This window comes from Colobus angolensis, unplaced genomic scaffold (assembly GCF_000951035.1).
Source record: "Colobus angolensis palliatus isolate OR3802 unplaced genomic scaffold, Cang.pa_1.0 Scaffold23, whole genome shotgun sequence".
NCBI lineage: Eukaryota > Metazoa > Chordata > Mammalia > Primates > Cercopithecidae > Colobus > Colobus angolensis.
Window position 1 is genome coordinate 9,308,485 of NW_012115488.1, and position 27,857 is coordinate 9,336,341.

The 27,857-nt window shown below is 35.0% G+C and overlaps 1 protein-coding gene across 1 annotated transcript in view; it reads left to right on the forward strand.

Annotated features, from left to right (window-relative positions):
- Positions 1-27,857, forward strand: part of ADGRV1 (adhesion G protein-coupled receptor V1) — a 605,676-nt gene that overhangs the window by 81,840 nt on the left and 495,979 nt on the right. The window contains exons 10-21 of the mRNA XM_011944259.1: positions 754-930; positions 3,517-3,740; positions 8,406-8,532; positions 8,624-8,809; positions 9,579-9,759; positions 10,464-10,627; positions 11,732-11,855; positions 13,475-13,741; positions 17,153-17,279; positions 17,896-18,113; positions 18,747-19,490; positions 23,413-23,786. Of these exons, the coding sequence (XP_011799649.1) occupies positions 754-930; positions 3,517-3,740; positions 8,406-8,532; positions 8,624-8,809; positions 9,579-9,759; positions 10,464-10,627; positions 11,732-11,855; positions 13,475-13,741; positions 17,153-17,279; positions 17,896-18,113; positions 18,747-19,490; positions 23,413-23,786 (2,913 nt within the window). The remainder of the gene's footprint in view (positions 1-753; positions 931-3,516; positions 3,741-8,405; positions 8,533-8,623; positions 8,810-9,578; positions 9,760-10,463; positions 10,628-11,731; positions 11,856-13,474; positions 13,742-17,152; positions 17,280-17,895; positions 18,114-18,746; positions 19,491-23,412; positions 23,787-27,857) is intronic.

A 27,857-nucleotide genomic window follows, 5' to 3' on the forward strand; every position in this document is an offset into this window, starting at 1 on the left:
AATGCTGAAAAGGGCACAGACCCATAAGAGCTCTACAGACCTGTTGGGAAGTAAAAATCTGGAATGCATCAAATGATGATAAACCAACAATATGTAAAGTGTATAACTACAGGGATACTATATGTTATACATTGCAGTTCTTTAAATGTAAAGAAGCATGAAGTTATTAATGGAGTTCTGAGTGGTCTTCTGATACTGAATTTTGTCTGGAGGAGAAGGGAAATGGGGGATGATTGGAAGTCTGGGTCAGTGGAAGACAGGAAGGCGATGTGGATGACTGATATTTGGCTTTAAGGTCAAGGTAGTTGGATGTAGGTGGCAAGGAGGAAAAGCAGGTGGTGGCACCGGTGATGATACTAGTGAAGCATGGAACAGGGACGGTGATTTCTGTTTTGGATATTGTATATGTAAGGTGTTTGTGTGACATTTATATGATGTCTGGTGGCAGTTGGCTATAATGATTTGAAAGTAGAGGGAGAGATGCAGAGATTATTAAGGAGCAGGCATAAAATTGTAAGATAAAGGGTTTAGGGAGACCCCTGGGGAATAATAATTGAGAGACAGAAAGAGCTCCAGAGGCCAGGGAAGGAGATTGAAAAGGGATGGTGAATGAGGGAGGAGGAGAATAAAATTGCCAAGTTATTGGTGACCTCTACCTATGCTTACTTTGTCGCCCCATGCTGTTACGCTTTTTTAAAACATTTCTATTCTATCAATTCTTATTACTTTTTTTTGTGTTTTTGTTTATTATAGTTGGAAACTGTGAAGTTGTTGAACATAATTCCCCCAATCCCACCCATAAGCCCTAGATTTGGGGAAATCTGCAATATTTCTTTACTGGTTACTCCAGCCATTGCAAATGGAGAAATTGGCCTTCTTAGCAATCTTCCAATTATTTTGCATGAACCAGAAGATTTTGCTGCTGAAGTAGTAAGTAGGCTCTTTCTTACTGATGGGGGCTAATGAATATGAAGTAATGTACAGACACTATTTTTAAAATAGGATCAGCATAACACTCTTTTTAAAATAGGATCAGCATATAGGGTTAACAGATCTTAAACAGCTTCACCATGTACAAGAATGCTCACAGTGAGTGTAGGATATTTTGATGTGACAGCTTTCAGACAGTTCTATGACATTCGATACTACAGTGGTAGCCAAACATAAACTTTTTTTTTTTTTTTGAGAGAGGATTTTACTGTGTCATCCAGGCTGGAGTGCAGTGGCGTGATCTAAGCTCAGTGCAACCTCTGCCTCCTGAGTAGCTGGGACTACGAGTGTGTGCCACCACTCCTGGCTATTTTTTTAATTATTATTATTTTTAGTAAAGATGGGGGTTTCATCATGTTGTCCAGTTTAGTATCCAACTCCTGAACTCAAGTAGTCCACCTCCCTTGGCCTCCCCACATGATGGGATTATACACGTGAGGCATCGTACCTGGCGTATAAACCTTTTCTTTCTTTTTCTTTTCTTCTTAATGGCCAAGACATGGCACCACAGGTGTGCTTGACCTACTTCATTTCTGAGCATTCCATATTTTTGGGTTGGAGTGAGGTGGCCAGCTTGGGTCTTATGCTTGATGATGGAGATGATGGTGGTAAAGCTGTGGAATGCTAAATCTTAAGAAGTTTTTACTTTATATATACAATATATGTAAATTTTTGCATATAGACATATAAAAATTTCACATGCAGAGCACACCATCCCTCCCTTTCAACCATGCCCTGGTTGAATTTCTCTCTTAGGGAGGGCTCTTCCTTTAGCCTTACCATTTCCTGAGTCATAGTTTGTCCAAGGCCTTCTCCAAATCCCCCACACTTAAGTTTGATTTAAACTGAGTTGAGGTTTAGATCAGAAAGGAGAGTTGTTTTTGTTATCAAAGCCTTATGTTAAAATATGGTGACCTCAATTTCCATTGTATATTAGCATCTATAAATGGACAGAGAAGTTTCATCTTTCAAGATGGTTTTGATTTTTCATGTTTTTCTGAATACACTCTTCTAAAAACAGGAAAGCATTTAGTTTGCTCTTAAGGAATGGATTGCTTTTATTTATCTTAGATAGCTGTAAATTTACCATTTCATATTTTTCCCTTAAGAAAAATTAGCTTTTAGGAAGTTTTGGGCTCCTTGGACCTGCATTCTTCCCCTCTTGGGAAACAGCAGAAAAACTAGGAGTTTTCCTTTGTTTGTTTCAGATACAGCCTGGATGATGCCCACTCCCTCAAGGTGATTCAGGGTCCCAGCCCTCTGTTACTTCTTTTGTCTTCCATAAGAATCTTTGCTCACTAGTCTCAGGTTATGACCATTGTTAGGTGAAGTAGCAGAATGATTAATGGTGGAAATATCTTGTTTTTTTTCCAAGATGAGCTTAAAGGGCAAAGAAAAAATAAAACAGGATACTCCTCTTTTAGGAGCATAAAAAGAATAGCATAATCTAACCATTAAATATTCCTTTATATTCTTCCTTTGAAAAAGCTTCATCATGATCTATAGTGATGCTTTTATTATATATTTTTAAAGTGTATCACCCTTGAATGAAACCACCAAATATAATTTGAGTTTCAGAATTATTATAATAGCTTCCATTTATTTGGCTTATACTGTAGAGAGGCACTGTTCTAGATACTTTACTTAAACAATCTGTAATCCTCACTGCAAACTTGCAAAATAGGAATCATTAACTTTATTTCACATGAGAAAATTAGGATCAGAGAGGTTAAGTAACTTGCTCAAGATAACCCAGAGTCATGATAAAAATATATGATTTTATTTCTTTTTTTTTTTTTTTTTTTTTGAGACGGAGTCTAGCTCTGTCGCCCAGGCTGGAGTACAGTGGCGTGATCTCGGCTCACTGCAAGCTCCGCCTCCCGGGTTTACGCCATTCTCCTGCCTCAGCCTCCCGAGTAGCTGGGACTACAGGCGCCCGCCATCTCGCCCGGCTAGTTTTTTGTATTTTTTAGTAGAGACGGGGTTTCACCATGTAGATCAGGATGGTCTCGATCTCCTGACCTCGTGATCCACCCGTCTCGGCCTCCCAAAGTGCTGGGATTACAGGCTTGAGCCACCGCGCCCGGCCTATGATTTTATTTCTATGATATTTATCCTATTGGTTAGAAACATTTTTTTAAGATTTTGTCCCCATCACTTAGGATGTATTTTATATGACATAATTTTCCAGTTTTAATCACTGGAGTTTATTTTTCAGTTTATATTGTGATAGTAAGTTAATTCTATTTTCAGAGAACCTCTAATGGAAATTTATTCTTTAGCAAGGTAGCTCTATGGTTTTCACAATTCTTTGAGTTTTAAAATATTTGTCTTTTATCAAGAAAACCCAGATTAGACACATTTTTGGGTGAGGGGTGTTTTGTATATAAATTTGGTTAGCAAAAATTAATAAAAATACATATTTCACACAATAATACATGTACAAACTAATAGCAATACCAAAGCTTATATAATTTCTGAACATATATTTTAGAAGAAGTTATTCTGTTCTTTTATTTTTATAAGGTATACATTCCCTTACATCGGGATGGAACTGATGGCCAGGCTACTGTCTACTGGAGCTTGAAGCCCTCTGGCTTTAATTCAAAAGCAGTGACCCCAGATGATATAGGTCCCTTTAATGGCTCTGTTTTGTTTTTATCTGGGCAAAGTGACACAACAATCAACATTACTGTCAAAAGTGATGACATACCAGAAATGAATGAAACTGTAACACTTTCTCTAGACAGGTAAGAACAAAATAACCAAGTGTTTAGTAATATTTATGTTTGAGTTCTCTTCAATAACTTTGATTTTTGTTTTACTCTTTTTTTCGATATAAAGTAAAAAAGAAAAATCAAGTAAATAGTGTTATACTGGCCTTCAGACTGTTCTGTTATTTGTTGATGGCTTCTGATTAGACTATGAGTATAATTATATCTTTCAGTGTATTTTTACCCTGCTATTCATTGTGAAGAAGCACTGCAGAGAGAATTTATGGAAGGTATCAGATAAATACGAAACATAGCTAGTATGTTGTTATATTAAAAAAAAGGCACAAATCTAATTCTAAAACGTTAGGTTAAGCAAATCTAAATCTAAATCTAAAACGTTAGGTTAAGCAAACAGTTCTGCTGGCTTTATGTTCAACGGAAGAGAGGACTAGAGCTTGTGAGTAAAAAGAAAGCATTAATCTTCATATAATAAAATTCTCTTTTTTACATGGATCTTAAACATTAATTTTATGATTATTTTATAGAGAATAAATACTTGCACAAAATTAAGAGATCCTCTTCAGTAATAATTAAGAATCGATTTAGCTTTTCTCAGTGGGTTATTTATATTAAGAAAATTTCACAGTCTCTCAAAGAGTTTTTTTTCAGTAGTTTAGAAAATCCTTTCTAAATATATAAAATACTGTGTTTAATGACTTCATAATTTTAAAAAATTAGGATCAGTCTTATCCCTGACACAAGTCTCTTTATATGAAAGTTGATGCATATTAGAGAAGGTTACTGTGACTTTTGGAGGGTTTTGTGCAATTCATGTTTAGAAACAATAAAATTCACAGATAAATTCAAGGGACATTTTGTGTTACATTATTCAAGACTAAAGTAGTAAAAGTCATTTTATATAATCCCTGGATCTCTCTATATCAATGTCTTATAGATTTTTCTTTGTAGGTGTTTTGTCTAAACACATTTTTAAAAATCTGATGAGTAACTGATTTTTATTTTTATGTGAAAGAAAAGTATAGAATGTAGGCAACAAATTATTGAATGTCCACTGTTCCTTTTGCTTTCTTTCAAAACCACATTGTGTTTAGTTCCTTTCTTATATAAAGAGTAAAACAAAACAACAACCAAAATACCAAGCAAACAAAAAACCAAAAAGCAAAAACCAATTTACAACACACACACACACACACACACAGAGTCTAGATGACTTACGGTTTTAATGTATGTTTCAGACCTTTTCTTAAGAAAAGGTATTTCATACGATAAAAAAAATCAGTAAAATGTAATGCAATGTAAATTGGAAATTAAAAAAAAAAATTTTTTTTCCTTAAGTAAGGGGTAAGCATTCAGTGGTCAATCTTGAAAACAACTAAAGAAACAGAAACAGTAATGATAAACCAATGCTGTAGGAATCCATACAAACTTTGCTGGCTTAGTTGACAGTTTCTACTCTCAACTAAATGTTTAAAGAATGATTTAGATTATCCATCTGCAAATTGATAGTGACTATTCTTTATATTATTTCAAACTATTCATTTTTAAATCTTAGGTAACATTTGAAATTAAGTATAATTTTTAAGGGTTTATTTTGTTCTTCTTTTTCTTTCTCCTATGGGTAAAAATAGTACATAAGGAAGTACAAATCATGAGGTAGAAAATTTCAGAAATTGTTGGGTCTTTTCAAATAGAGGAAGTTAGTTCATATATATATTAAAATGTTTTAATTTGATTAATAATTGGTGCCTACTTGTATTATCTCATTGGTGTGTGAACAAGAATGAGCAAATTACATTTGAATGTTCAGGGACATTTAGTTAAATAAAATCTAGATACCATATTTTATCAAAAGCTCCCTCTTAGTTTTGCAGTTTTAACAAAACTTGAGTGAAAGAATAAATGAATGCTAGGAAGTGTGATTACAATAAATCACAATACAATATTGCAATAAAAATAGTTAACAGTTTATTGTGGTAACAGTTTGTAATTTTCTCTCAATGTCAAATCCAAGTTCAGATTCTCTATATTTCAACTCAATATAGACAAAAGTTGCCCTGGTACTAAAAAACCTGTGGTTCTTTCAAATACCATGCTGATTAAAAATATTCTATTTAGTTTTCCTCAGATCACAAACAATTTCATTATGCCAGTTTATTTCAGAAAAATTTTGGTATATGTGGTATATAACCCTATATTTATAAATGGTGCATTTGATTTTGAAAGTGAAGCTATAGGGCTCTACATTTGACATGTGCTTTCAAGGCTGTTTGAAAATGGAATACACTGCAGATTTGGAAAAGTGTTTTGGTTTCCTGATAAAAGTTGTATTTAAGTAATATTTGATGTAATTAAAAGATATAATGATATGGCTTCTTCAGTATATTGCTGTGCAAATGATATAGGTATAGATTTCTCTAGTTACACAGTTTTGTTTTTTCTAACTCAAAGAACAACTGGCTTTAGATCTGAGAGGTTTTTATATTTTTAAAACCTAATTAAAGCTACTAAGTAATTATAAGCAGGGCTGAAAGAAATTTGTTCAGCTGCTGCGGTTTGTGAGCCTGTACAGTGCTTGGCAGGCACAAGCGCCTTGGAGGAGGCCTGGAAAGGAATGTTTTGAATGGGTCTTGACAAGCTTGCTGGCCATGGGGTCATCTTCCATAAGTGGGAACTGCTGAAGCTCTTGCTAGCATTTGTCAATAGCGAAGAATCCAGGGTGCAGAGTTCCCATAAAACCAGCATTACTAGCTCTTGGGAAAAAAAGGAAACCTTTCTTTAGCTTTACTTTTCCCTTGCCATTCTAAGTTTCTTGCAGTATTAGTGAGATTTTGGCAAATGGTGCCCTGCCTCCTGTTTCCCCCTCCCACACTTCTTTCTGTGTTGACAGGGTAGAAACTGAAAGGTTTGTCGTGTATTTTGGGTAAGTGTACAAAATAATACCTTGTTTTTGGTGATTCAGTATTTTGTTTTGCAAGTGATTTTTTTGGACAAGGCTGCTGTTCTGCATGATTACAGGTCTTGGGAAATTTTGCCTGTCCACCTGGCTGTGCATGCTTTGTGTGCAGTTTCATTTTCTCATGATAAGGGGAGCTTACACAAAGGTGTTTGTTTATTTTTGGTCCTAAGAGTTTTGCACTGTGAATGCACTTAAAATATTTTGAAATTTGAGAATTAGTGTAATGACATTAAGAAGAACTTAAACTTTTTAACTTTCCTTGTAGGTACACATAACGTCAAGAACAATTATTGTGCTGTACTTCTGAAATTTTTACCCAACATCTTTTATGAATCTTGTAGCTTGTTTAACAGAGAATTAGCAATCAATTATCTGAATGGTTCCATTGGTTTTCTGAGTGCATCTAAGCAATTTCTTGCTTATATCTCAGAGTCGTACACAGAACTTTTCAGAATTTGCATTTCACGTAAGGGTAGCATATTTTAAGAAAGTTTAAAAATAAATTTAATGTTCAGAATGGATTTTTATATTTTGCATTCTGAGCCAGTTTTTTGTTTCCTAGCTTATATGGATATAATAACTTTTAATTAATGAGGATATTGTTATAAATGATGGATAAATTTGCTATGAAAATCATAAGACTGTTTTAACTGTATAAAATAACTCTCCTATTATTTAGACTCTCTCTTCTGTGGCCACTAGCATGCTAGATATTATCAGATCTCTAAAAACTAGGGAAAGATGTCAATTCAGATTCTCTGTTAAATAGGAAGTGAGCTTTTCTTCTACACATTTCTACTTATGAATTGTGGTTTCATTGTGATTTGCGGTCTGAGCATGAATATATTTTTGGTTCAATAGGATGTGACATTTGGCAAGGTTTAGAGCAGCTTGCAGGATTGGTAATTCTTAAGAGCCTGCTGGCTTTTTAACTCTCAGAATCTTGCAGTCCAAGTCCCTTTGATCATTCTAATTATGCTCTGAATGTTAAAACCAGAAATTTAAAAAACATATTGTTTTAATATGTTCTTTTGGAGATACATAGGAATTGGTATAACATGTCATGCATCTCAGATCTATTCTATTCTTTTTTTTCTTATATTCCCTACATTTTCTTTTATACTAAAAGGAAAAAAGCACAGGTTGAAAATTAAGGAGAATAGAAGACAGCTGAAGCCACAACATATTCCTAAGATGTAATTACAATTGTGTTTAATTTTTATCAACGTGGATTGCTTTAGTCCATTTAGTTATCCAGCTATTATGTGCTCTATTCAGTTAGTATGATCTTATGCAATGAGTTTTAAAAATAAATTCAAGTGTATGTAAAATTGAAACATAATTTTGTTTTAAGATATCTTCTACGTGTTACAAATTAAATTTTTCTAAAACGAATCAAATCTGCAAATTTTGATACTTTATTTAAATAAAATATATTGATAACATTTGGTTACACTATTCTTGGTGTACATATGTAGTGTTTGCTTTTTATCAAATAAAAAAGATGTAATGAATTCAGAAATAGAAGTTCTTTCACAACTGTTAGGAGTAGAACTGTTTTGATTGTAAATGACTTCAACACACGTAAATTCACTTAAGGTCTAATTCCTCATAGCCTTCTTTTTCATTATCCTGAAGAGTTGTAAATATTGCCTTAAAAGCCTGCAAAATTCAGAAGTAAAACTGGAAGTAGCAGGTGCTATTTTTCCCTCTGACTTCTCTAGGGTTAACGTGGAAAACCAAGTGCTGAAATCTGGATATACTAGCCGTGACCTAATTATTTTGGAAAATGATGAACCTGGGGGAGTTTTTGAATTTTCTCCTGCTTCCAGAGGACCCTATGTTATAAAAGTAAGTATGAAAAAAACTTCCACTTATTCTGTGCTCACAACTTTAGAAGAATGATCTCAAAGGGTTTCAACTTTTGTGGATTTTTTTAAAGGAAGGAGAATCTGTAGAGCTCCACATCATCCGATCGAGGGGGTCCCTTGTTAAGCAGTTTCTACACTACCGAGTAGAGCCAAGAGATAGCAATGAATTCTATGGAAACACAGGAGTACTAGAATTTAAACCTGGAGAAAGGGAGATAGTGATCACCTTGCTAGCAAGATTGGATGGGATACCAGAGGTATGGGATTTTATTTTTTCTTTATGTTTCTCTGTAAGATTGATAGTATTTGGTATATTATGAATATAAGTATTTTGAACATTGGCAAAGAGACAGGAAAGAGGTTGGCAAGAAAAGATTGAGAAGTACATAGATTTGGAAAATTTTTAACACAAGATTAAAAAATGAAGACTCATTCAAATTAGAATGGTGTATTTTTGCCCCACATAAAGAAATAACAAACAGTCTTAGACTTTCAGTGTGTGACCAGTCTTCATCTCCTTTTAGCTTTATTCATGTTAAGGCTTCCTTTAGGTAATATGTGTTGACTGAACTTTTAATGATGTGGTTTTAAACTGAAGAAATTTTGCTATAGAATTACTTTGTTGAAAAAAAGAAATTCAAGTTTTATATTAATGGAACCAGGTATAGTTCCGTTATGCTTACTCAGCAATCATGTGTAACTCTTAAATTAATTTAGTTTTATTCAATTTTGTAAGTTTAAATGACTAGATCATCAGTGATAACATCCACTTTTCTTACCGTTTTTGAGTAATATCATTGTTTCTCTTTTTCTCTTTCTGGACAATGTATACGTATTTCTGGTGTCTCTCTTAATTGATAGGAGAATGTTAATTTTTAAAGAAATAATATCACCTCTTTTGTCCTTTCAGTGAGTTATATGCTTCTCAAAATTTGAGTATATTAATATTCCTGAATATTTATGTTTTTTAATTTGTTGTGAAAATGTCAACTTTATAATTTCCATACTTTGACACGTTCATTTTAGTTGGATGAACACTACTGGGTGGTCCTCAGCAGCCACGGAGACCGGGAAAGCAAGTTGGGAAGTGCCACCACTGTCAATATAACGATTCTGAAAAATGATGATCCTCATGGGATTATAGAATTTGTTTCTGATGGTCTAATTGTGATGATAAATGAAAGCAAAGGAGATGATATCTATAGTGGTAATTTATTCTGTGTCTTATATTGTATTTCTGTTTACTGAAGAAGAAATATAATTTTTTAAGTAACTAGTTATTGACAGTTGCTCACCCTGCCTTAGAAATTATACATAGTGCAGAATTTTTTAGAATCACATTTAGGACCACGATTTTTATTTCTTACATAGTATTGTGATGATACTGATGACTTCAGTTATATTTCGATACCATTTAAGCATATGCAGTGCAACTCAAATACTCAAGAATGAGTCCATCCAAATAGGAAGAACCTTAAAACTAAGAACTATTGCTAGGGAACTCTTGAGCTGACAGGAAATGATAAAGTTTATTTTTAGAGCAGTGTCTGTCTGAGTAAGGAAATCGCACTTGAGCATGCAGCTTCCTGTAACTGCTTTTAGCAGATATTTTTACGGGACTTTATGATAGGTGTGCCTAATTCATCATCCTTCTGTTTCCCATTCCTACTGACTTCTAAAATCCCAAACTAGAAGAGATTGAGTCCATTTATTTAATTAATTATATAGCTACAGAGGGAGGAACAGGCTAATATATTTTTATATGTACCTTAAAAACTGTGCTAAGCAAATAGTTGGCAGTTACTAAAAAGAGGTGTTGTTTTTATGTTTGTTTATTTAACAAATTTCTTTACTCATCATTTTAAAGTTTTGTATGTGTTCATATATATTATGTATGTTTCCATTTCACAGCTGTTTATGATGTAGTAAGAAATCGAGGCAACTTTGGTGATGTTAGTGTATCATGGCTGGTCAGTCCAGACTTTACACAAGATGTATTTCCTATACGAGGGACTATTGTCTTTGGAGATCAGGAATTTTCAAAAAATATTACTATTTACTCCCTTCCAGATGAGGTAAATGTTGCATATAACTTTCTGCCTTACTTGTTGTAGTTGATCCATAATTATTTTTTATTAAATAATTAAACATCTGGTAACATATTTTGTGATAAAAGTTTGTGATAAAGAACTCAGGTGTGACAGTGTCTGACCATAAGCCAGAAGAGCAGTGTTATGTTTTGGTCCCCCTGAAGACATGTTGAACTCTAGAACTGAGAGTGGTCAGTGACCATGCTCATGTATCCAGTATCAGGGCTTCTTAGTTGGAGAGGCGAAGCCCTGGGCTTGTATTTAGTCCCTTTGAAAGCAAGGTCAGCTATCAAGTGTCCTGTGGTGCAGTCTCAGCATCAGGACACAGGGTCGCATGAGTCTGGACCAAACATGGCATTTCTTCTTACTGAGAGTAAAGAGAGAAAACTTAGTAACAACAGGGAGTGAACCTTTCCTAGGAGAGTGACACTTAGAACGGCTATGGAGACCAGTCCCCTTTCCCTCAGACCCATTCCTCAAGAGACAAAATTCGGACACCTTTCTGTTTTAGGGGGAGGGGAGCACCAGTGCACAGAGATGACGTGAAAAAGAAACAGTGTCCACCTGGGGATCCATGTAGGCTCAGAAATGTGGGGAATCAAATCTTGTTAGGACATGGAGTGAGGCCTTTTTGACCCATGCAGGTGAAACTTCAGTGAGGTTTGTAAGCGGCCTTTGTGAACTAGCTGAGCTTTAGTTACTATGACAAACTGCTCTAAGTGTTCAGAAAGTTATTTTTATGTTTCATCTTAAAAATCAACATGTTTCCCATTTTCCTGCAGAAATAATATGACCTCTGTGGTATATCTGTTTTTAGCTTATATAAGGTAAAATATCTATATTTCCATTAAATTTCGTAGTTAGTCTAAATGAACTTGCTGTTTGTATGAATGCACATGAAAATTATTTTTTGGGGGATCTGAGTCTTACCTGAATATGTTAGGGGAAGTTCTGCCTCCGAAAAGGAAATGAATAATAGGGTTAATGGTGCTTTTTTTAAAAAAAAAAAAAACCTCAATAATTTAAGAATATATAATGTAATTTATGTGTATAAGTCACCTGACTTAAAACATGTAACATTTTCCAAAGATTCCAGAAGAAATGGAAGAATTTACCATTACCTTACTGAATGCCACTGGAGGAGCTAGAGTGGGAAATAGAACAACTGCAACTCTGAGGATTAGAAGAAATGATGACCCCATTTATTTTGCAGGTGGTATTGCTATCTTATTTGAATGAGTTCACATATTTCTTGAACAGTATATATATATATATACACACACACACACATATATATATATGCACATGCATACATTTATATACATATATTTAGCAATTTTTTCATTGAGCATTTTCAATAAAGCACAATTGATGCTTGTTTAAAGATGATTTTGTAATTCATTCGAGTTACACATTGTTATTTTATTTGTTTGAAGTTTTAACTAATACTTCAAAACTTTTTGAAGCAAAAAACAGTAAGTACTGTTTTGTTATCTTTTCCCCCTTTCAAATTTCTAGGTATTTTTTTTCTTTTGTGCAGAAAAGAACACTTCTCCATGTGATTTCTTCAAATAACACAGTCTAGCTGGTTCAGGGCTAGATTATGTATTAGAAGGACCTGAGTATTGTGCCTAATGGATAGCCATGTACTATAATAACTAAACTAATATTTAAGGGAAATATTAATTAAAATTTCTTCATTTTGCCACTTTAATGCTTTCTTTAGAACTGTGTTTGGCCACCTGAGGAATCTTTTGGTCTTGATTATGAAATGGTTGATGTGTAACTCTTTCTTGAATCCTTTTTGTCAGCTATATATGGATTAATTTACCTAGTGCAGGAATCTTGTAGCCTTTTGTATTTTATTGATTTGTATTATTTCTTTCTTTCTTTTCTTTCTTCTTTCTTTCTTTCTTTCTTTCTTTCTTTCTTTCTTTCTTTCTTTCTTTCTTTCTTTCTCTCTCTCTCTCTCTCTCTCTCTCTCTTTCTTTCTTTCTTTCTTTCTTTCTTTCTTTCTTTCTCTCTCTCTCTCTCTCTCTCTCTCTCTTTCTTTCTTTCTTTCTTTCTTTCTTTCTTTCTTTCTTCTTTTCTTTCTGTCTCTCCCTTCCTTCCTTCCTTCCTTCCTTCTTTTTTTTTTAGATGGAGTATCGCTCTGTCATCAGGCTGGAGTGCAGTGGTGTGATCTTGGCTCACTGTACCTTCCGCCTCCTGGGTTCAAGTGATTCTCCTGCCTCAGCTTCCTGAGTAGCTGGGACTACAGGCTGGCACCACCACTCCCAGCTAATTTTTGTATTTTTAGTAGAGACAGGTTTTCACCATGTTGGCCAGGAGGTCTTGGTCTCTTGATCTCGTGATCTGCTTGCCTCGGCCTCCCAAAGTTCTGGGATTACAGGCGTTCGCCACTGCGCCCAGCCTGATTTATATTCTTAACCTTCAGTTGATGTGTACTTAATGAATTAACCTTATGTTCAACCTTCTGGTGACTACTGCTACAAATATAAAACATAAGCTCTCTGGGCCTGTTCTCAAGGAAGTTACATCCTCAACTTGGAAATGAAGTTTATGAGATAGTAGGCAGAGGATTTGAAATAGCATGCAATTTGCTGACAGATTCGATGTTGAAGATAATGGATTTTGTAGGACTTATGGCAAGAGGACGGCCATTGACTGTTGAAGTAATCAGAGGGTACTCATGTCAGAGTTGGGAACAGAGCTAATTATTTTGGCAGACACAGTAGAAAGTGTCTTGGAGGGCAGGGAGAAGCACAGTGTGATCTGAAAATATGTGGTGGAATCAGAAAAGCTCACATATTTTCTTTGTCGATATTTCAGAACCTCGTGTAGTGAGGGTTCAGGAAGGTGAGACTGCCAACTTTACAGTTCTCAGAAATGGATCTGTTGATGTGACTTGCACGGTCCAGTACGCTACCATGGATGGGAAGGCCACTGCACGAGAGAGAGATTTCATTCCTGTTGAAAAAGGAGAAACGCTCGTTTTTGAGGTTGGAAGTAGAGAGCAGAGCATATCTATATTTGTTAATGAAGATGGTATCCCAGAAATGGATGAGTCCTTTTATATAATCCTCTTTAATTCAACAGGTAAGTAAATTATACTTTTTTTGTGTGGCATATCTGCCTCGGTGCTTTAATAAGATGAAATTAAGCACTATAGTCCAATAATGAGGACAAGTAGGGCCTAACTGTATTTGTACTGTTCAAGAGCAAAATTATTTCATTGCTTTCTTGAGAAATGGGGTGAAGAATATATGTGTTGAACCTTTATGTATTTTGTATACTTTATGACATCCTTTTTAACGTTTTCTTTACAATATGGCACGAATAGAAAATTCTGATATATAAGTAAGTGAATTCTTACAGCTAAAAGTAACAGGCCTTGGGAATATGGCTTCCCAAGTTACATTACACTGCCACCCCCAGTGTAATGCCAACGTTGTGTTCCACCTTGTGCCCTTTGGACTGAAAGACCGAGGAAGAGAAAGAGATCTCTTAATTATTGTTTTAGCTGTGTCTTTCATTCTCCCCCTCTTCTTGACTTTCTTCACTGCTGTCTCTCTTTCTATTCCCCTTCCTCTTTTTCTCCTTTTGTCTTTCTCTGTCTCTCGTTTTTCACATAGCTTAACTAAGAAAACACAAAAGTTAAAACTGAAAACTATTATCCTGTGGGGAAAATTTGACTTTGTAGAATAAACCCACAAGGGCAGTTTCACAATTGCGAAAAACATCGTCAGATCTTACGTAGATGAAAAACATTTGGTGAGTCTAATCGTTGTTCTAAAATTTAAATGAAAGGAGTTGCTACAGATAAAAATAATTTTAGTGAAGTAAAAGTGGAAAACAAAGTTTTACTGTGAAATACAGAAAAACAATGAAGGAATGACATTATTATTATTATAATTTTAATGGAGTCTCACTCTGTCACCAGGCTGGAGTGCAGTGGTGCAATCTTGGCTCACTGCAGCCTCCGCCTCCCAGGTTCAAGTGATTCTCCTGCCTCAGACTCCTGAGTAGCTGGGACTACAGGCGCACACCACCATGCCCAGCTAGTTTTTAAATTTTTAGTAGAGACGGGTTTTCACCATGTTAGCCAGGATAGTCTTGATCTCTTGACCCTGTGATCCACCCGCCTCAGCCTCCCAAAATGCTGGGATTACAGGTGTGAAAAATGATATTATCTTAATAGAATTTATTTACTCTAGAAATAAGTTATTGATGACATATATTAACTTAATGTGATTCTGGTAAACATTTTTGTCTCAAAAATACCACTGTGGTTAAACTATCATTAGGAAAAAAATGCCAATATGGTTAAATAGTGAATGAATCAAAACATCCTGAACCTTTTGTAAAGAGTAGGGGAATTGACTTTTTTTTTTTTTTTTTTTTTTGAGATGAAGTCTCACTCTCTTGCCCAGGCTAGAGTGCAGTGGTGTGATCTCAGCTCACTGCAACCCCTGCCTCCTAGATTCAAGCGATTCTCCTGCCTCAGCCTCCTCAGTAGCTGGGACTACAGGCTGGTACCACCACACCCAGCTAATGTTTGTATTTTTAGTAGAGATGGGATTTCGTCATGTTGGCCAGGCTGGTCTAGAATTTCTGACCTCAAGCAATCCGCCCGCCTGGGCCCCCCAGGATGCTGGGATTATAGGCGTGAGCCACCGTGGCTGGCTGGAAATTGACACTTGAAAAAGAGGTTTAGTTTATTTTGTGAACTATGTCATTGGGAAAAAATATATATTAACATTTGATTTTGAGAGAAAGAGAGAGAGACGCGAAGAACACAAGGTGTGATTGGGTTACTGGCCTGAGGTATGTGTGCTACTTCATACTGCTGCTGCATTTGTCTTTAATATTTTTCCAGAAATGATGGCATTTGAGAATCCAATTACTTTAGTTGAGAAGGCTCAGATGACAAAATCCCTAGAACTTGTGATTTTTAAATACATCCTTTCTTAGCTCTTTCCTCCTTTTCTTTCCTCCTTTATGATGTTGAAACATCAAGGACTGGTGAGACCCATGATGGGACACTGTAGAGGCAGCATTTCTGACATGACCTAGTGCTGGCAGTGACTGTTTCTCCTGATACTTACCATTTAGAGCATGTGCTCTGATGTTGGGTCAAAGGATATGGCCATCCTTCAAGCCCTTGTTAAATATTGCCAGTTCGTCTTGCAGAGAAACAGAATGAATTCTCAGCACCACTAGGACATGTTGCATTACAAATGCACATGGTAATAGAACCCTGCCAAAATTAGGTTGTATTGTTTTTTATTCATTTTTGTTAGATTTTATTATATGCTCTTTATTTATTGTCAGCATTTTCTACACAATGATTTGCTATTTTTTGTCTTTTTTTCCGTTGAATTGTCAAGTGAAGTTGAGTACAGTTGTATAATTTTTTTTTTTTTGATGAGCTGGTTTGCTATATATAATTTGTTTCTATAATTTTAGCTGTAGGTGTTATTGTATATATCTATTTTTGAAAGTGTTAGTTGCATCAGTTCAGCAATAAATAAATTCTGTACAACAGTTACTGAGCATCTATTTTTCTAGGGCATGGAATTGAATAAGAATCATTAGTCCAAGGAGCTTATAGTAAAATTGTGTGTATGTCTGTGTGTGTGTATGTGTCCCAATATAGTATGATCATTGTTATGATAGATTGACAAAGAGCAAAGTGCCATGGGAGCACTCTGGAGAGGCACTTATCTTAACCTGGGGATTCAAGGAAGAATTCCTGGAAGAGTTGTTGCTTGAGCTGGGTTCTCAGGAATGATAAGTTAGGTGAATGAAGATGAGAAGGACTTTTGCTCCCCTGTGCAACAGCTGGAGTAAAGGTGAAGAGATAGACACCACAGGGAAGTGATGAGAGGAGACCCAATGTGTAGACAATAACAGTGCCAATATGCTGTGCAAAGAACTGGAGTAGAAAGGAATCAAGCCCAGACCATGGAGATTGCTTTGTTCTATGTACAACCAGATCAAACTTTACTGCCTGAAGGCAGAGATGTAAAGGGAAACGCTCAAGCCAGTGATTCTAATGAACACAGACAGTAGTATTTTCTGTTATCAGGTAATCCTTTATTATTTTTATGAAATAAAAGAATCCACCTAAGAAATTTGAAAATAGAAGAAATTGTGTTTTTGATTTCTAATTAAGCTGTTGAAGCTATATTCCTTTTGTGAAGAAAAGTATGTTTTTCAATAAAATAGTTGACTTGTAACTAAAAAACAAAATGGAAACTATTTCATCTTGAAATTATGTAGGCATCTCTCTCTGTCTTTGTATGTATGTATGTTTGTACATATGTGTGTATACATAAACATCTTTGGAAATATGGAGCAGTATTTTGCATTTATTGTATGACCTTCAGTGAGGAAATCCTCGCTGAAAATTTCAACTTAATTGTAAAATTTCTTAATTTAAAAACATAAATTTAATAGCAAGTTAGCTACTTCTTTGTTATTTTCTCTTTTCCACTTTTAATTTAGGTGATACAGTAGTATATCAATATGGGGTAGCTACAGTAATTATTGAAGCTAATGATGACCCAAATGGCATTTTTTCTCTGGAGCCCATAGACAAAGCAGTGGAAGAAGGAAAGACTAATGCATTTTGGTAAGCATATTTAGATAAGGCAAGTTTAAAGTTGGATGAAATAAAACCATTAAGTATGTGTGAAATTCTGAAATATTCCTTCAAAATTTAAAAATTGGTTAAGGATTGAGTAATTTCAAAGTTGGCAGTCTGAATGAGTGGTAAACTTTTTTTATGCTGTTGCCAGTTATCTTAAAAAAAAAAATAACTTTAGCAGGTAAGTAGAAGTTATTCTCCCCACCTCCCTAATTCAAACTTCAATCATTTTTGAGACTGAGAAACTTGAATTGTTGAAGATCTTCAGGAACTCTTCTCTCAGATGATATGTGAGTACCCCCACCTTGTACTTTGCTTTTGGAAAACTTTTTCCAACTGTCATTTAGTATTTTTTGATGGAGCTTAGAATTTATCTTTCAGTTTGGATTTTGAAGACAAGATTTTTAAGACTGGTTCTCTTTATTAAAGTTCTACCTCATTCTTCTCTTCCCATGAAATTCTTCATAGCTTGCCACATAGAACCAGCTGGTTGGTTTATTTAAAGATGATAGATAGTAAAAATATGTTTCCTTGATAACACAGGAAGCTCTCATTAGAGTAAGATTCCCTACTTATAAATTTTCTTTAATTTATTTTGTAGGATTTTGAGACACCGAGGATGCTTTGGTAGTGTTTCTGTATCTTGGCAGCTCTTTCAGAATGATTCTGCTTTGCAGCCTGGACAGGAGTTCTATGAAACTTCAGGAACTGTTAACTTCATGGATGGAGAAGAAGCAAAACCAATCATTCTCCATGCTTTTCCAGATAAAATTCCTGAATTCAATGAATTTTATATTCTAAAACTTGTAAACATTTCAGGTACTGTGTTTTTCCATGTCTTATTTTATTTCCAGGTCTTATTTATACTAAATTTTATATTTTATACTTAGATAATTAGAGCCGTATACAAAATGCAATTGGTTTAGTATTTGTGTCATGACTATCTGATTTTAAATGTTAAAATACCCTTCTTGATTCAAGTGTTATTCTTAACATTCACTTTTTTGATATCTTAGTTTGGTTCAGTTTTAGGGATGGAGGCCTACATCCATCCTCAAACTTGCAAATAGACTTTCTCCACACCAGCTATACTGTCTCCAACAAGATATTAGTGGAAGGTGGGAGGTAAGGATTCATGGTAGCTTAAAGCTTGGTCTTTGTGTCATAATTTAAACAATCAATTTTCACATCACTTTTGGTTTTAAGCACAGAATTAAACATTTCTAATTCATATACTCTTTTCAGGCTTGACTGATTATCAATAAAATTATGCTGAACCAATATTATTTTATATCCTGCCCCTAAAATGTGGTGAAAGCCACATGGTGACACTACTATCCATTGATAATCAGTAAATTATTTAGCCAGAAGTTTGCTAAGCAAATTCTTTTTTCTTTATACTAGAAAGTACTTGAAATTCTAATTTCTCACTCATAAATTTTCTTGTTACAGGTGGATCCCCAGGTCCTGGGGGCCAGCCAGCAGAAACCAACCTCCAGGTGACAGTAATGATTCCATTCAATGATGATCCCTTTGGGGTTTTCATCTTGGATCCAGAGTGTTTAGAGAGAGAAGTGGCAGAAGATGTCCTGTCTGAAGATGACATGTCTTATATTACCAACTTCACCATTTTGAGGCAACAGGGTGTGTTTGGTGATGTACGACTGGGCTGGGAAATACTGTCCAGTGAGTTCCCTGCTGGTTTGCCACCAATGATAGATTTTTTACTGGTTGGAATTTTCCCCACCACTGTGCATTTACAACAGCACATGCGACGTCACCATAGTGGAACGGATGCTTTGTACTTCACCGGACTAGAGGGTGCATTTGGGACTGTTAATCCAAAATATCATCCCTTCAGGAATAATACAATTGCCAACTTTACATTCTCAGCTTGGGTAATGCCCAATGCCAATACGGATGGATTCATTATAGCGAAGGATGATGGTAATGGAAGCATCTACTATGGGGTAAAAATTCAAACCAATGAATCCCATGTGACACTTTCTCTTTATTATAAAACTTTGGGTTCCAATGCTACATACATTGCCAAGGCAACAGTCATGAAATATCTAGAAGAAAGTGTGTGGCTTCATCTACTAATTATCCTGGATGATGGTATAATCGAATTCTGCCTGGATGGAAATGCAATGCCCAGGGGAATCAAGAGTCTGAAAGGAGAAGCCATTACTGATGGTGAGGGTTATCATTACAACTAGGACACTGAAATTTGAAGTTTGCAAAATTTTTCATTAAAATTTAGATTTTTAAAAAAATGCTAACATGTGTTTGAAAACTCTACTTATGCATTGGTTTAATTTATTTAATCAAAACTGTGTGCCTACCAAGATCATGATAAATTCTGTCCTGAGTGTTACAGAAATGAATCAGAATTTTGCACTTGAAGAACCTGTAATAGGCACTAGCAGAGCAATGTGTGATATATCACGATACCTTGTAGGAAGAAAGAAAAAAATATGAAAGAGGAACATTTGTCCTTCTGTGGGTACTAGGAGAGATGGGAAGTCATATTCCTGGCAGAGGAATGAGCAAACGAATAGAAATGTGAAACGGCATGTTGTACCTGGGAAACTGCTGCTAGTTCAGTGTTGCTGGAGGTAGAGGGTGGTGCGTGTGAAAAGAAAGCAGGAGAGAAAAATCACAGTGAAAAGTGATTATGGATTTATACTATTAGGAGGTAACTTTGTGCATTCTGTGGAGTGCTTTGAAGAGATAATCTTTGCTGTCTTTAAACTAGATCATATGCTGATTCCTGAAGAAGCACATTTGTGTGTGTGTGCACACAAATACTGGTTATCTGCATTATAGTCACCATTTCCTCTCAGCCCCTCCATCCTATGATTTTGTTCCTTTTTATATTTAGTGGAAGATAGAGTAGAGCTTATGTGGCTATAGTTTAATAGAGTATTTTTCTCTGAACCTCTTACGTTAGTTATTTGGTTTTTTTTTGTTTTTTTTTTTTTTTTCTCCCAGAGCAGGGAAAAAAGATAGGCAATGAAAACATGCACATATCTACCAATTTCAATCCCGTGGATTTTGCTTACAAGCGCTTTGTGGTATTATCCACTTTTTGGCTGTGTGAATACCTGCAAGTATCTGTTAGCCTTGATTCTTTTGGTGATGATACTGGTGGTGGAATGAGAATGGAAATGATTGGGGGAAGTGGGAGCTGGTGTTTTTTCCTCTGGCTTACTGCGAAGGAACTTGTTATTTTTGTAATTTGTAACTTGGAAAGATAATTTTTAAAGTATATATAAAGTTATTGAACTGTAGTGCACTTTATGTTATAAAAAATATAAAAGTATGCATATTGTAAGTGTACAGATAAATGAAATTTTTAAAACTTAAATTAATCAGTTTCAGCACTCATGTAATCAGCCTCCAGACCAAGAAACAGAGCATTCCAGAAGCCCCCTTTGACTCTTCTCCAGTTGCTAACTCACCATCCTTCCTACTGACTATTGGCATTTTTAAGACCTTAAGATTCGCTTTTCCTATTTTTAAATTTACATAAATAGAGCTGAACAATATATACACTTGAATGTCCAGCTTCTTTTGCTCAGTATTGTTTGTGAAGTTCATCCATATTTTTGCCGGTTATAGATATTCATGCTCATTACCATATAGAATTCTCTTATGTTACTATAACACAATTTATTAGTGCTACTTTTAATTTCTGTTTGGGTTGTTTTCAGTTCTGTCTATTACATGTAGTACTTCTATGGATACTCTTATACATGTGTTTTGATGAACATATGCCTGCCATATGCATTTCTGTTGAGCACATTCCTGGGGATGGAATTGCTGAATGACAGTGTGTGCAAATATTCGGTTTTAGTAGATAATGCCTATCCATTTTCCGAAATAGTTGAACCTAATTACACTCTCACCTCTAGTGTATGAGAGTTCCACTTCATTAATGCTTAGCTTCTTCCATCTTTACTTTTGGTTTGTAGTGGTATCTCACAGTATCAAAAGAGTGTATTTTTTAAAAAAAATTCTATGTTCAATATAGAAAAATTGTAAAGTACACATATACAACAAAAATAGAAATCATTTACAATAAAAATCATTTACAATAATTACAAGAATCATTTACTGTCATTCAGAGATAGCCACTATAAACATTAAGCATACTGTTAACATGTTCATATACACACACTACATACACATTTCACAATTTTTCTTCTTTATTGTCAAAACAATACAGGTGTATTCCATGAAATTTGAGAAGTACAGAATAGCATTAAGATGCAGAGTGAAAGCTACCATATTCCCTCCATGAACCACTGTAACATATTGGCATTTTTATAACTTTTATTTTGAATGATTTAGCATTGTAACTTTAGTAGTTAACACTATAAGTAGAGAAATAATGATCACGTTTGTTCCAGAGAATTAGTCATAGAATCAAAGTCCTTAGAATCCTCAAATTTGTATAGTGTTTTACATTTATAAGGCATTTTCCATACATTACCTAATTTGTACTTCATAATAATTCAATTTATTAAATAGAGGTCAGAGTCAGTAAATAAATTCGTTAGCATCACACAGGCAAGTAATAGAGGAACCAAGACCTGAAAATAAGCCTTTAACTCCTAGGTCAATGTTCCTTTTAACATATCATAGAAACAAAACCAAAGGAGATGTGATCATTTCTATAACCTTGACTCCAGATAGTATCCTAACAGTGATGTGGTTTTTTGAGAATCAGGGGAACTTGAATCATTTTAGTTGCCAGATAATTCAGTAGAAGAGACGACAACATAGGATTTCCCATCCAAACTGGAGCTCCAGTGAACAGGTGTTTCTGGTTTGCTGGAAAGGAAGGTGTTCTCCGTAGTCGGTATGGGAGCAGTCATGACAGTAACATGCCAGACACTTGTGACTACCCTGAAAGCCGTCTGGGTGGAGATTTGTGAAACTGCCTCCATTGAGGTTATTGACAAGAAATATTGTTTGTACTTTTTTTTTCCCAGAATCTCTGCCAATATCTCATCTTACCTAAAGATCTTACATAAATATCTTAGTTGAGTTATTAGAGTACAAACAAGTAAAGAAAGGAGAACTAGTGGAAGCATGAAAAGGGTTGTTATTGAGATATAGTGACACAGTTGGGCTGCATGTTATTATTATTTTAAAAAGTCCCCAAGACTTACAATGTTTCTGAGAAGAAATATTTCTATTTCTACATCTATTCTATTAGTTGTTTGGATAGAGAGATGTATTTGTCCTGTAGAAATACTTTTTATGAATTCTCACAGCTTTTAACTCAATGAGTGTCTTAACATATCAAGCCTTGAAGTTCTTAAATAATAGTATAATACTGAAGTTTAAAAATTGTGATGAGGCTAGGTGTAGTGGCCCATGCCTGTAATCATGCCTCAAGCAATCCTCCCATCTAAGCACTTTGGGGGGACTGCTTGAGGCCTGGAGTGTGACATCAGCCTGGAAAACATAGCAAGACCCTGCCTCTTAAAAAAAAAAAAGAAATTAAAAAATTAGCCAGGCATGACAGTGGATTCCTGTAGTGACGTCCTCGCTACTTGTTAGTCTGAGGTGGCTGGATTGCTTGAGCCCAGGAGTTTGAGGTCACAGTGAGCTGTTATCATGCCATTGCACTCTAGCCTGGGTAAAAGAGCAAGATCTTGTCTTTGAAGTAAATAAATAAATAACTTAATTAATTAATTAAAATTGTGATGAAATTAAACCCATTTTTGAATGTGCAAGAGTAAATTTTAAAATATAGAATAAATTTATATCTAAATACACACATGCACATACATGTATACATGTTCAGAGACTGTTTTCTAGAAACGTTGACAGACTGATATAAGTTACCTTTAAGGATATCATCTAATTTGAAGATAGTTACCAATTCTTTTAGTACAAAATATCATAAATCCTAGTGATTATGGATTCCTTTTTAAAAATCATAATAGAAGATAATATCCAATTCATTGTATACTAGTTACGAAAAAGTTTTATTTATCCAAGAATATCTTTCAGTAAAATTGGCTTACTTTCTGAATCACACTTACATTTTAGGACAGGACACTTGAAGTATTGTAGCATTTACACTTGTCTCTAATTTCAGGTCCTGGAATACTGAGAATTGGAGCGGGGATAAATGGCAATGACAGATTTACAGGTCTGATGCAGGATGTGAGGTCCTATGAGCGGAAACTGACACTTGAAGAAATTTATGAACTTCATGCCATGCCCGCAAAAAGTGATTTACACCCCGTTTCTGGATATCTGGAGTTCAGACAGGGAGAAACTAACAAATCATTCATTATTTCTGTGAGAGATGACAATGATGAGGAAGGAGAAGAATTATTCATTCTTAAACTAGTCTCTGTATATGGAGGAGCTTGTATTTCTGAAGAAAATACTACTGCAAGATTAATAATACAAAAAAGTGACAATGCAAATGGCTTGTTTGGTTTCACAGGAGCTTGTATACCAGAGGTGAGTAGTGAGCTTGGAGAATTTTGGAGTTAAAAAATTCATTGTAGGTGAATTTGTTTGGGACTCGGCTTTCTTTCATTTGGTAAGATTGGTTGTGCATCTACTCCAAGTCCAGAAGTATGCTAGGGCCAGTGATTGCAAATATAAATTACAAAATTCTTACTCTTAGGAGTTCACCCTTTGAATCAACTTAATGAGCTGATAGAAGTAGTAAGTTAGCAAATGAAACTTCAGCAATTTGCCTTAAAGTTAATGCTCTTCAAAGAATGCATGTTTATATTCCACCTATTTATTTTTTGGCTACTGTTTTGGATGCCATTTAAGTGAATGAAATAATATATATTGAAAGTTTGTATGAATAATTGTATTTGCAACTTTATTAAAATATGATTTTTTGAGGTTTTATTTTTTTACTTGTGAAATGTACTTGAGTAGTCAGTTATAACATTCTTCCGTGTTGGGTGTAAATGCCTTTCTTATCAACCATCTTGGCCAGCTTAATTCATTAGGCTGTCTTACTGTCCTTATCAGTTCTTTCCATGTTTTCGAAGATTTGTAATCATCTTGGTTTCCTGTTCAGTAATGTGAGAACTCATGAAACTACTTCCCAGGTGTTGTGTGTGACAGCAACAGCTTGGTGGCCATGAAAGGATGCCAAGGAACAAGAGTCTTTCTTTTTGCAGTTGATTCTAATTGGTTTAGAAGGGTGTGTAAGTAAATTGAAATGATTTTTGAAAAATGGATGAGTAGAGTTTGAAAAAAAAATCTAGGTCATAGACTCATTCTAGGTTAAACTGGGATGCCTGTCTCTCTGGAGTGTCTTTTTTGCCACTTGAGCCCTTTGGTTTAGTGACAGTCATAAGAGATCTTCAAATAGTGTGATCTTTTTTTTTTTTTTACATCAGAAATAGAATATCCTAGACTAGCAATAGCAAATGTCATACAAATCTACAACTTGAAAAAGAAAGCTGTTTACATATAGTGGATAATGCCTTTAAATAAGTATTCAGCTATCAAAGAACTTTCACATATTACATTTTATGCACCTTTCTGATAATCCATAATATAGGTGCAATTTTAACCAGTGTGATAGTGATATTAACCAGTGTGATTATTTTGTATAATGTATGTCAACATTTTGAAGATCTATATAACCAGTAACTAATATTTTTTAAGTAATCAATGCATATTGTTGCAAATTGTGCCTGAGTAAAAGACTGTTTCCAAGTACAAGGTAGACCAGTGGATTTTAAAGTACTAGAGTATGTTTCCAGGTTGCAGCTAAATGCTAAGAAACTGCCACTTGTCAAATTTTGGATTTTGGTATAATATCAAGGAAAAATACCCATAATTATCAGAAAAGACTAGTAAAATCCTCTTCCTTTTCCTGTTACACACATGTATATATAAGGCTGGATTTTCTTTATACCCTTTAACCAGAGTAAAAGATAGAAACAGACAGGCTGGGTGCGGTGGCTCATGCCTGTAATCCCAGCACTTTGGGAGGGCGAGGCGGACGGATCACAAGGTCAGGAGATTGAGACCATCCTGGCTAACACTGTACTTCTTTCCCATAAAATATGTTGTTTATGTGAGCATAACATTATTGCTGTCTTAAAATGAGTTATCAATCAATATTTCAATTTTTTAGTTTTTCATTTGTACTATGGAAAATATTAGCAGATTTTAATGACATCAACAAAAAGCTCTCTGGGATTCTCAGTAGTTCTGATGTGTACAGGAGTCCTGAAACTAAAACATTTGAGAACTGCTGGTTTACTCTGTGCTTGTAATTATCTTCAGAGTTTAAATTTTATGATCACTTGCCTCATTTTTAGAAATAAAGACTACAGCCACTTCCATAGATTCTTCTCTATTATGTTGTTGCAATAACATTGACAATTTAACTTTTAAAAAAAATTCCTTCAAAATTTTTGAATGCAGTAGAGACCCTGTAAAGACTCTGGGCTGGGCACGGTGGCTCACACCTGTAATTCCAGCATTTTGGGAGGCTGAGGTGGGAGGATCTCTTGAGCCTAGGAGTTTGAGAACAGCCTAGGCAACATAGTGAGACACCCATGTTTATTTTAAATTGAAATAAAAATTTTAAAAATTTAAAATAGGCCTTCTGAGTTATGTTATGCTTTTACCTTTTTTGTAGATTAATACGACATAAAGTAATATTAAAGTTAAAATGATAGCATAGTGAAATCTTAAATAGTGAAAATATGTAGACTATAGCATAGCTTACTATTTAGCACATTGAAAGAGAAGGTAATTATTCTGTGATTTGTTTTCTACCAACCAGGTACACTACGTCCTGGCAAAGAGCAGGTGGTTAATAAACTGTAATTAAAAGAATGAATAAAACCTGTGAAGCCGTTTAGAGTCCTGGTGAGGCATGCCAGATAGTGCTTTGGATTCCCAGTGGGATCGTATTGAACAGAAGGTGGATTTTGTTAGTTCTATAGCCTAGTAACCACATTCTCATGTTTCTTCCCCATATTTTGTTATTCTGTGTACTTCCTATATTATTTTCTCTCTACCATATTTTAACACTGTTTTTACGTGTCTTGCCAAATTGTATACCACATAATTATAAATTAATGAAGTTGCTTTCATAGTGATTCATAGAACTTGCTAATCTTATTATTTTATTTTTTATAACTAATACTTGCATTATATTTTATATTTATAAACTGTGGCTTTATTTTATACAAAATATATTTTGTATTTATAAACTTTGGGAAGATCTTGTGAAAATAAGAATATCATTTCGACTTGGACTGTATTTGTTTTTAAGTGCCTACCATATGCTATGTGAAAAGACTCCTTTGGATATAAGTGATATTGGTATAATCCGATATCACCAATCATCACCCATGCATGAAACAAAATTAAAAATTAATTGAATTTGTAGCTTTAATTTCTGTGGCAATAGAGAAGGCCGATTCATGGTTCAGAATACTTTTTCTAAGAAAAGAGATTTCAAAAACTCTTCTTACTATTTCTGTTTATTATTACTGTTCTGATGATCTGAATATTTGGCAAATTCTTGACTTAAAAGAGGAGACGGTAGTGAGTGTTATTGTTTCCAGTGAGATACCGTGTGAGGATGGTTTGATGATTATTATGGATGTTAGGCCCCTTCCTCTAGTGGCCTAAATGTTTGTTTGTATCATAATTCTAAACTCAATCAGATGAATATTTTAATATTAGAAAAAAGGTTTAGATATTTATTTTCTATGTCTTGTGCGTTTTTGTATTAATAATTACATACTGGAGTCCAATATTTCTAAAACTGTTGCCCTTGGATGACCCTGTCAGAAATACCTAATGCTTATTACTGGACATCGTTCTTGACTCAGGACCCCATTCCTGGATCACATTCTCTGGCTAGGGGACAAGGGAAGTTTAAGCTGAATTAGAAAATCTGTTTAAATGAAAGTTTTCATATATAGAGTATACACTAAAACAGAGAAGATAAAGGAATGAGTCCCAGTGTACTAGCTTCAATAATTATCAGCCTTTTGGCAATGTTGTTTAATCATTTTTGGTTAAACTACTTTTTTTTTTGAGACGGAGTCTCTGTCCCCTAGGCTGGAGTACAGTGGCAGGATCTCGGCTCACTGCAAGCTCCGCCTCCCAGATTCATGCCATTCTCCTGCCTCAGCCTCCTGGGTAGCTGGGACTACAGGCGCCCACCACCAAGCCTGGCTAATCTTTTGTATTTTTAGTAGAGACGGGGTTTCACTGTGTTAGCCAGGATGGTCTTGCTCTCCTGACCTCGTGACCGCCTGCCTCAGCCTCCCAAAGTGCTAGGATTATAGGTGTGAGCCACCGTGCCTGGCCGGTTAAAGTATTTTTTTAAAGCAAACCTCAGGCATTATGTGATTTCTCTGTAAATTCAGAAATATTAAAGGTGGATTTGCACTGAGAATCCTGTTTTTTTTTTTTTTAATTTTTTTAATATACTTGTAAGTTCTAGGGTACATGTGCATAACGTGCAGGTTTGTTACATATGTATACTTGTGCCATGTTGGTGTGCTGCACCCATCAACTCGTCAGCAC